This window comes from Melanotaenia boesemani, chromosome 21, assembly GCF_017639745.1.
Source record: "Melanotaenia boesemani isolate fMelBoe1 chromosome 21, fMelBoe1.pri, whole genome shotgun sequence".
Lineage (NCBI taxonomy): Eukaryota > Metazoa > Chordata > Actinopteri > Atheriniformes > Melanotaeniidae > Melanotaenia > Melanotaenia boesemani.
In genome coordinates, this window is record NC_055702.1 from 8,914,872 (window position 1) to 8,926,223 (window position 11,352).

At 39.1% G+C, this 11,352-nt stretch overlaps 1 protein-coding gene across 1 annotated transcript; it reads left to right on the plus strand.

Annotated features, from left to right (window-relative positions):
• Positions 1-580: 580 nt before the first annotated feature.
• Positions 581-10,733, plus strand: LOC121632534 (guanine nucleotide-binding protein subunit alpha-13-like). The gene is made up of 5 exons (XM_041974119.1): positions 581-945; positions 1,893-2,119; positions 5,719-5,769; positions 7,064-7,264; positions 8,369-10,733. Exons 1-5 carry the CDS (start codon positions 663-665, stop codon positions 8,738-8,740), a joined length of 1,134 nt encoding a protein of 377 aa, XP_041830053.1. The 5' UTR covers positions 581-662; the 3' UTR covers positions 8,741-10,733.
• Positions 10,734-11,352: the final 619 nt, after the last annotated feature.

The following is an 11,352-nucleotide window of genomic DNA, read 5'->3' on the forward strand; positions in this document are numbered from 1 at the left end:
GTTAATACTGTTAAGCTAAAAATGCCTCAAAGATTAAGTAACATGTTAAGGATACGGCCCACGTTTTATAGCTGATAGCGTTCGTGTTTCTCATTTTATTGATCTTTTTGAACCGGGTTGAAGTAGAGAAGTTACATATCCTGCAGCCCTTGAATGCAACATAAGTAAATCAAGACAGGAACCAACCAATCAGAAGGCCGCTTTTTTCAACAGTGGGGGGGGGGGGACAAGGTTTTTAAATATAAAGAAAATACAGCAGATGGCGGTAGTGCATCATCCGCTAATTTTTGTCAATGTTTGGATTTATTTAAGATGTATTTAACATTTTTTTTCTCTGTTGAACTGTATTTATAAAATATTATATTAAATCTACACATATCAATGTAAATTCACTTTTCATGTAACCGCGTCCCTAAAATCACTGAAACCTCAAACTATTTTGTTTTACACGGACATATTTCAGCTTAATTGTGTGTGTAAAGAAATGTGTTTGTGTGAGTCAGCTACGCATAAACAGCTCAGCACAGGGTGCTTTGAGATTGATGATAAACAGTCTTCAGCGGTTGTGCTTCAGCACTTCCTGAGTTTAGGGAAGGGGCTTGGTCCCGTGCCCGCGCTCCGCGAACGCGCTTCAAATTAGCATCGATGAAGTTTCTGCGAACATGGCGGATTTCCTGCCGACCAGGTCCGTGTTAAAAGTTTGCCTACCCGTTTGCCTGCTTAACAACGGCGAAGTGGAACAGTTGCGAAAGTCTAAAGAGATCGACAGATGTCTGTCCCGGGAGAAAACGTACGTAAAACGGCTGGTGAAGATCCTGCTGCTGGGCGCTGGCGAAAGCGGCAAGTCGACTTTCCTCAAACAAATGCGAATCATCCACGGCCAGGACTTCGACCAGCAAGCCCGAGAGGAGTTCAAAGCTACGATTTACAGCAATGTTATCAAAGGTAACCTCGCTGCTTACGACAGATACTATAAAGAAGTATTTGAGCCATTTGGTTGGGACTTAAAAACCCCAGAAAGACGTTTAAAATGCATGGGAAAGTTTCTACATCTGTTAAGCAGCGCCTGGCTGGTGAGAGGACGCATAAACAGTCTACATCTGCTGTCGGCACACCCAGATCAACCGCGTTTCTCCGAAAACCTTTCTTTTTCAACAGTTTACTTGTGTATAACCACGAAAATTGTTTTTATTTGATTAATGAAAGATATACCAAAGTTATTAGCTTCAAAAAGCGATAGACATGTTGTGTTTCTCAATGGAGGGTAACCTACTAGCTAAACTGTAAGGTGTTCCTGTTTGTCCAATAGCTAAGTAACAGTTCCGCCGTATTCTTTCACTTCACTACAGGTTGACCTTTCTCCCCTATCGCATGTGTTTGACAGCTTTTAGTTATTTTTTAAAAAAAAACATCTCACATATTGGATAGTCTTTTTAAAATATACCATTAAGCTATTTTCATTTTCGCCTAACAGCATTTAAGATATCTTATGAGCTCAGAACACCCCCACGAGACTTTCATATTTCCCACCAAACTGTTTCAAACTGTTTCCATTTCATTACATCTTTAAATGAGTCAACACAAATCAGAGATTGGAAAGAGTATTAATGTGTGAGTACTTCTTTCCATCCTTCATGTCACACACATTCAGATTTGTTAGCTTTGTGAGTTTTTAAATTGCTGCCATGTCACATGTAATCATATGTAAGTCAGAGCAACCAATGCAGAATATCCTCAAATTTTTCAACTACATTTTGCGGCCTGGACTCGTATATTTTTACCCAGACTGTGCGTCTATCAAACAAAAAGAGTATGAAATGACCCCATTGTTTGTTTTGCTGCTCTTCCACTCACATCTGGCTGTCTTTCTGATTTCCTCACTTCCTGTCCAGGTATTCGTGTGCTGGTGGACGCTCGAGAAAAGCTGCACATCCCGTGGGGTGACTCGAACAACCAGCAGCATGGCGAAAGCGTGATGGCATTCGACACCCGGTCATCTAAGATGGCCAGCGGGCAGCTGGAGACATCAGTGTTTTTGCAGTACCTGCCTGCCATTAAAGCTCTGTGGGCGGACTCGGGCATACAGAACGCCTATGATCGTCGCAGGGAATTTCAGCTGGTAGGTTGATGAGCACACCCAGAGCAATGATGGGTCAGAGATAATGGTGGCTCAGGTTTTCTGCCGGTTTGCTCTGACAGGAACATTTTTCTGATGGCTGACATGCTGCGCTCCCTGTCAAAGGATGTAAGAGTATAAAGGTGGTTCAAGTTGGACTCTTCAAAAACCCATAGAGAGTTTAAAAGCGTTCAGAAAATGGCAGTGAAAATAGAAAGTGAAACTGATTTTTTTTTTTTTTTTTTTTTTTTAATTTTCATCCTGCCTTTCCTAGCTCTGATTTTTGTGTCTTTGGCGTTCTGTCTGCTCGAGCGGTCAGACATGTGATTGAGTCAGCTTCCTGTTTACACCTCTCCCCGCTCCTTGTATCTTGGCTGTCAGCATGCACGTTGAAACGCTGTGACGTTTCCCACAGAGCAGCAGCTGTGGTCAAGAGAGTGCTCACAAGCGCTCCCTGGGACCTTCCAGAGCTCTGAATTTGTCTGGCTGTACTTTTACAACCTGCTGCCATTATAAAAGAAAATGTCATTTTCCTACTTGTATTTCTTTCTGATATGTCTTGTTCCCTTTTCTGTAAGGTCACGTGACAAACTTTGTTGAGGGGCCCCTTCTAAGGAAGGAAGGACTCTTAAGTTGCTTTCAGTAATGAGACAAAGGCAGAAAATTGCAATTTGTCTGTCAATGGCACAAAGCTGGACTGTTCTCAGTGGGATTTTGCCAGTCTCACACACACTCGGCTCATTGGTGTGAATTGTTTTTGCAGACCGAAAAGGGGGAGTAGTGTGATCAGAGCAGGAATGTTGATCTGCAGTTAAACAGCTTTATGCTTACAAACAGAGCCCAGGCTGTCCCACTCAGCATTATTTGCACACAAACACTCAGAGTGTCACACACCTCACATAATAGAAGTACAAGGACACAACGTATTTTCAGAAACGTGTGTGTAGGACTGCAACTTTTATATTTGGGACTTTTTTTTTATAATGGTATTCAAAAGAAATGCATACTTTTTTTTAAATTCATCAGACAGACAACAAAAACCTTACAAAATGCTAATTATGTTATTGTAGAAACTATAACCATTTGTAGGTTTCATCATCAGAGATGCAGCTCACAATTTACAGAAGCTCTTTGCCAAAAATCACAAACAATCTTGACACTTTTTTTTTTTTTCTTCGAACATTAAACATAGATGCGCTGCAAGACAAAATAAACCGTTATCAAACTACAAGCAACCTAAAACTGAAACAAAATGCAGGACACTGAAAGCAGAAACACTGGAATTTAAAATAGTTATTTGATATGTTTTAGGGGAGAAACTTAAAAAGATTTGTCGAAGTCAGCATTTTATTGTACATTTAGCTTTATCTAGATTATTTCATCTTTGGTATGTTTGATAAAGAATCTGAAGATGTATCTGTGGACTGGTTGAGATATTTAGATGTTTAATTGACGTATTAGTTGAACAGAACCTGATTGCAGCCTTTATTAATTTATTTACAGTTCTTAATGTTAATTTTTGTATAACAGTCAGAGCAGCACACACAGTAAATTGCTGACAGGGAAGCAAAACATTAGAATTATATACGATTTAAAAACAAATCAAAAATAGAAAAATTGGTAATGATTTTTAACTGAGTATGTTGTATTTATTCTTTCATGTCTCAGAGTACTTATTCTCTATAGAAAGAGACAGTAGTTTATGTCATCAGTGATGTGTATACAGTTTTGTTTGGTAATATAAAGGTATCCACCTGCATCCATCTCACCTCATGCCGCACAAAGAATTTTGGATTTTCAACCTCTAAATGTGCATCGCAATTTTGGATAATACTGAATGTAATTTATATGCTGATTGTGTGCAAGTTAGCTTGAGCCAAGAGGATTACAGCAACAGCTTATTTAATCACAAACAAGATGAAGCGCCACAAATTATAGAAAACGGAAAAACGTGGGGGAAAATTCAATTTATAGTCGCACTTGGCAATTTTTTTTTTGCCCAATCATAAAGCTGATTTCTACCCACTGAGTTGCGTCTTCTTCGGCGAAGCAAAGCTAAGGACCAACAACAGCACCTGCAAAACCAAGAGCAGCTTATAGATCAGATTGTTCCACATATTCCTGAGAATGACACCTAGTGGCAGCAAAATGCGGTAACATTTTAGCCGCCTCAGATTTTGTGTTTACACCCCAAACGGCTTGTCAAAAACTGCATCATCGTTCAAGTTTTTCTGTTTTCCCTTTCTAATGCCCGTGGAAATAAAAAATATAGATGAAACCTAATTTCAGCTTTTGTTGGTGAGGACCAGCTCGTTCCTTTGCGTGCAGATAAAACTTATTGTCTTTTGTACATGCTCTTTGAGTATGTGCATCTCAAATCATGTTCTCTCAGACTTTCTTTTTATTTATTTTAATTATCATTCAAAGTGCATGTACAACCTGGCTGGCTTCTGTCACTTCCTGGAACACAGAGGCCTCCAAGTATTTAAAATCAACTATGAATATTTTGTGTCTCACCTGAAATCTTCCTAAATTCATTGACTACAGTCAGTTTATTGACGTATTATGTTTCAGTTTTATTTTTAGTGTGCTAATGTAGACTTCACGGGCTTACGTGGTTCATAAATGAGCTGGGAAATTTAGAATGATTGCTCTTCTGGTTTCTCTTCTCCTTTTGGATTTTTGACGATTACAAAACCCCCGGTCCCATCAGATTTGATCGTCTTTATTCAGACGAAATCAGAGTTGTGGCCAGAATTGAAATTGGCTTTGCAGAAAGGTAGCTCCCCTTTCTCTGGCTTTAGCCGCGGCAGCACACCAACCATCCTGCTCCTCCCTCCTGTAATCTTAGCTGTGTGCATGCACTCATACTTGCAGGTTTTTCAGGCCAGGTTAGTTTTTTTTCTTTTAAAGATCAAAAGGTGAGTACAGACGTTAGCAATAGGACGGAAATGTCAAGCACAGAAATTCAGCCGAATCACTGGTACCAGCTCAGTTTGAATTTTATGACAAAGATGTTGGCTGTCTGAATGATTAATGCAAAATACATGCAAATAGTCCAGTGTTTAGTTGTGAGACTAAGATGAGACGAACCAGGAGAGATGGCATAGGAAATCTTTGGAGTTAGTTTTTAGTTCAGTTTTGAGCAGGACCCACATGCATATTCACAGATAAAGGAATGCTTCAGTCTTGGCAGCCTCATGTCTGGACTTGCACAAACTGTACAACAGCAGCATCAGAAGAGTCTAGGGAGAAAAAAAAATCCTGCACTTACAAACCCAGCCACACTTCTGCATACATCAAAGACACACTTAGAAACACGTGTCTTCTTCAGTACCAAATAATTTTGCATCCTGCTTGAGCTCTGTTCAAGAATTTGAAAGAAAACAAAAAAGCAGATTACCTGTTGGTGTTTGTGTGTAGCAGCTAAAGAAAGGTTTTCTCGTGTAGCATTTCCATGCATTTCCACTGACAAATGGCTTTGGTTGAAAGCAGTAATAGTAAATATGTCATGCATTCAAACTGTGCCTGCTAATAATGAAATGACAGAAAATAATAAACGATGTCGAATTAACAGAAATTCCTCCTCTGTCCTGTCGCAGGGTGAGTCAGTGAAGTATTTCTTGGATAATCTGGATAAGCTCAGCGAGCGGGTAAGTTGTTTCTGCCTATGCCTATTATTATAATCAGACGTGTACATGTTACAGTTAAACGTGTTCAGACAAATATAAAGTTGGCTGAAAAGGAACTTGGATTTTTGTTTACAAGAGATGATGATGTTTTATCAGAAAAGCTTCATTTAACTTAGATCTGACAAAGTGTAAAGGAACTTTGGTAATGGAGTATTTTCAGGCATTTCATGAAGCTTGTGTGTGGAAAAAAAAAAAGCATTTTTTGGTATTGAAAAAGTCTCAAGGTCAGCATGATCCCTGCAAAACTTTATGCATATTTAAAGCATGTAAGTTTTAAGTTTCCTAACGGAACTGTCCCAGATATCATATCCTCCTTTATTGCTCCTGTAATAAGAAAATCTACAGCTAATTTCTTTGTTTGTTTTTAACCTTAGTACAAGATGTAATATTTTTCCTTTCAGAAATGACATCACCCACCCCCACAAAATCACAACTTTTATAAAAAAGTTTAAGACGAGCGTAATGTAACCTTAGCTAACGGCACAGTTTGCAGTCAGTCTGAGAGCATTTGATTTTTCTTGTTTTCTGAAAGAAGAGTTCGAGGCTCTGCTGTACGGAAACTCGGCCACATCTTTCTTGCTGCTCTCTCCTGCTCTGCCCCTCAACTTTTCTCTCCCCCAATTAGTCTTCTCCACTACTTCTGACTAATTAGTAAACAGGCAACAAGAGTTATCTCCTTGTACATCACTAATATCACACCGTTAATGTTAGGAACATTTAAATATTCCACTTTCCATGACATGCTTCAATATCACTTCTGTTTAGTTAACCTTTAAAATGGCACATTTGTTTGGTAGTTATGTTCAGAAAGATAAAATTGCAGACTTGTGATTTATTGTAGAGAAAAAAATAGACTTTCTGTTCCACTTATTTCCTCAAAACCCATGAATATGTAGTTCTTAACCTTTTTTTTTTTTACCTTTGAAGTATGATTGAAAGCCTGCAACAAGCTGGTGTTTGATCTGAGATGAGTTATTGCCTCAGTTTGATCTTAAATGAGATTTTGCATCATTACCAGTAATTTCTGTTTTTGTAAAATGTAAAGTTGTACAAAAGACTATCTGAGGAACTGATTCTAGGACTGATGCACGGATGTCTAACCTAGTTATTGCATTGTTATTTTTTTTTCTCTCTCTCGCTACAATATCAGTGTCTTTATTATTTCTTTATTATAATTTATTTCTTTATTATAATTTCCATCAAACATGGATAAAATTTGCGAACATTTGACGTAGATTTTGTGTGTCTTCTGCAGGATTATCTTCCCAGTCAACAGGACATCCTGCTGGCTCGGAAACCCACCAAGGGTATCCACGAGTATGACTTTGAGATCAAGAACGTTCCATTCAAGATGGTGGATGTGGGAGGGCAGCGGTCAGAGCGAAGGCGCTGGTTTGAGTGCTTCGACTGCGTCACCTCCATCCTTTTCCTCGTCTCGTCCTCAGAATATGACCAGGTGAAAACAGCTGAACCTTATTTCATCGTATACACTTGATATTTGTTTTTCTTACTGTTCCACATGAGATTTCCTAAAATATTCCATCTCAGACTGTTTTATCTTTCTTAGACTTGGCTTTGTTGGCACCAACATTAGGTTTCATGTTGCATCTGTTTTTATCTTTGATATTCCTCTTTTTTTCTGCTACTTTACAAAAACTGCATAAATGCCACTTTAAAAGTATGATAGAATTTGTATATATTTAAAAACCACAGCTCATTGGCATGTCCTGTGGCATGCACTGTGACATGTGCTGGCCTATTTTCCATCATCACTTGTCTAAACATTAGTTATTTAAAGCTTGTTTTTTGGGTCATGGTTTGTTGCTTCTGTTGTTGTCCACAAGCTTGGATGGGTTGCGAAAACAGATCGACAGCCATCAACATTTTTTATATTTCATCGCAAACACACAAGTCATGACTGATGCTTTCCTATCCATTGAATTATCTGTGTTTTCTGATGCGTGCACCCTGTCCTCTGGTGGAGGTGGCATCCCCTGTGTGTGCTTGCTGCCGTGGACACAGCATGCCGTTATGTAAATCAGATAAATAGTATCAGACTGTTTACTTTTTGATAAAAGGACAAAGTCTTGACCTGTTCTAGAGGAACATGATTGAAAACGACCATATTGGATTTATTCCTAAGTATGTACGTGCTAGGTGAAATAAAAATGTAGATGAAACGTGTTGTTGAATGTGGCAGTCTTAGCATTCGATGCTAATATGAGTGCTTGCAGTCTTATTCAGTTTTCTTCCCCTTGCTACTGCCAGTTAGCACTGTTCATGCACTAAATTTAAGGCAGTAATAAACAGAGCAAACATTGCTGCCTCAAGCTTTAACTTGTGTGATGCATCATGTTATGGCTTAATGGTCTTTTTATTAAATGGGGTGTTTTGTACTTCCTATGAACCAAATTCAGTGTTAGTCTACATGTGTAGCATGTGTGGTAAATGAACAAGTTCTTTCAGTGGCTCAGTTTAAGTCTGCTGATAAAACTTTGATGGTTTTGTTGACATATAACTCGTGCAAAAACATTTTTAACCCATCCATCCTCATTTTTAGGTGCTGATGGAGGACAGACAGACCAACCGGCTCCGTGAATCGCTCAACATCTTCGAGACCATTGTCAACAACCGTGTTTTCATCAACGTTTCCATCATTCTCTTCCTCAACAAGACAGACCTGCTGGAGGAGAAGGTGAAGAGCGTTCCACTCAAGGACTATTTTTCCGACTACACTGGGCCGGAGCACAGCCTGCCGGACATCCAGGCCTTCATGGTAGAGTGCTTCCGGGCCAAGAGACGCGACGCTATGCAGAAGCCCCTGTACCACCACTTCACCACGGCCATCAACACGGAGAACATCAGGCTGGTGTTCCGGGACGTCAAGGACACCATCCTCCATGACAACCTCAAGCAGCTCATGCTTCAATGACCCCCGAAAACCTGTGAAAATAGGAGGACCTGAATAGGGACAAACCACCCCCCTCGTGCCTGAAGAGGACTTGGGAGAGACCAGCCTCTGAAGAATCGGATAGAAGTCACCATTCTTCTTCAGACATTTTTATATTAGTTTTTACTCTCCTCTTTGAAGAGTTGGCCCTCTTGTTAGTTCAGGATCTTATTGGGGAACAAGTCAGTTGGGCAGACTGTGGTAATGTAGAAAGACAAGAAGCTGGTTTGGATCTTGGATAACATCTAATCCCTACTGTTTCGGTCCTCTGTCCTGATCTCTGCCTCACAGTAAATGACTTGCTGGGGTGCCAGTGCTGGCGCCAGTGGAAGTCGGTAAAACGTTTGACAAACCAGGTGAATGGTTTCTAATCCAGATATACATCTTGCAAAGCAACAAACACAGGAAATAACCACAGTGAAACAAGTACTGCTTAAGTGACACGTAAATCAGATTTTTCTGTAAACCGATCGTCTGTACCAGAATTGTTTGGCCAGTTTGTGTCCAAGCATTAAATTTAGTTCATCCAAATTCACCCCAATATTCCCATTTTACTCACCAGTGCTGCTTTAACATGGCTTTTGAGCCTTGTTAGGAGGAATTAACTTGTTAATGATCCAGAGACTGAACGGCTGTCTTTTTTTTTTTTTTTTTTTGCCTTGCACTGCCATTTTTCCTTTGTTGCATCACTTTGTCTTGGTTTAAGATCAGCAGGTTTTAGCTGCCGGCATCGAGCCAAATTTTGCCTGAACGAGGACCCGCTAAAGAGCTGCGGATCACAAAAGCACTCGAAACGATTAGACGTTTAAACAAGCTCCAGCACTGGCACCTTGTTTGTAGAAAACTACAAGAAGAGGGTACAACCACGAGACTGAACCTTTTTGTGTAATTTCTTAATACCTAATTACTGTTCAAATTTTCCTTTAGAATTTAAGTCAATCTTAGCTTCTTTAATAAGATGATTAAGATGCATGCATACCTATTTTGGTTATTGAGAGGGTAAAAAGTTGTGCCAGTGAGTGAACATGCAGTCCACTGTTTTCTCAGGGTTTAATCAGAACCGGTGTCAATAGTTATGTAATTGTTCGTGAACTAATCAAATAATCTCCGATCTGGGTTGCAGTGGAGTAGCTCAGTCAGACCTTCACACCGTTCTCTGGGTCGGGTTTAGAACTGCATCCTGCTTACGTTGTCCCAGAATGCCCTTCTGTCTGCCTTTGTTTTCATCTCTGATTAGATGCCTTGTAAAGGGACGGACCTCTTCTCTTTACCTGAATAATGAATGTCTGTTGATAATTGTACAAAAGTTTGCTTTTGATTGTTTGAATATACTGTAACTGACATTGTTGTGGTCATTTGTAACACATCATGTGAGAATATCTGTACTGGCACTGAATTGTCACTCCAAGCATGTTTGAAATAACATTGAACATTTCCTTTTCTGCCATTTGGATTTCCATCGGCATTGATTGCATCATGATTTTCTAGAAATAATGTGACCAAATAAACAAAGCTACTGGAGTTGAGTTTTTGTCAGTGACTGTACTCCATAGAGGGCCAATCTTATTTAGAGGACAATTTCCAGGCACTGTTAAAATCTCTGCTTCTCTGCCAAATCAGTGCTTTCTGAGGAGTGTTAACGTCAACAGTCTGTCAGGGTGTTTGTTTGTTTGTTTTGTTTTGGGTTTGTTTTTTTCTCCACAAATGAGCCTCTCCAGCGCTTCACTTTGCTTCCAGTCCTGGCTCTGTAAATACTCTAATCTGTTGCTATGTAAATAATATTCAGGTTTATCTACTTATATGTAAATGGACGTAGAAATGTCTTTTTTTTCCCCCATTCTGGATGTTTTTTCAGATCACTGCTTTTCTGATGATGACCTTTTGATGTAGATCTTATTTTGTTTGTTTTTCCATCACCTTTTCAAATTAATTCTCATGCCACTCTAACCCTCAATAAAATACACCTTTCTAATTATGATGCTTTTTGTTTATTCTAAGCATTATTGTGAAAGTTGATTTTTATCTTTCTTTTTTTTTTATTGTATCTCTGAACTAATGACATATGTTCACTTGTTTTACAAATCACCCCTCCCCCCTTTTAAAATTTTTTTTAAAAAATTAAGACATGCCAAGTGAGATATGAATTATAATAGAAGATGGTCAGATAAGCTAGTGATTGTTAGGAATTGCCAGATTCTCATAAATGTTGAGTATTGTAATTGTGTCATGTGTACCGCACAACTTAAAAGAAGTTCCATCACAATTTCACGAAATTACCACAATGACTTTAAAGTGAATTGAAATTAATCACGAAAAGACCACCCAAAAATAAGATTAAACAACTAAATTAAGCTTAACCTCCCCTTGATGTCTTGGTGAGGAAAAAAAATAAAATTTCCCTTGTTTGTTGCACCATTTTCTATTACTTTCAAGTATGATCGTGATTTGGTGTAAAATATGTTATCTTATACTGCACGTGATATATCGATATTATTGTCCAGTCTTTCTCTGTCTCCAACGCTCTCTCTCTAATGTGTTGCAAAATTTCCTGGCCCACTCAAGTGGAAATGATTTATAGAACATAGCCACAGCAC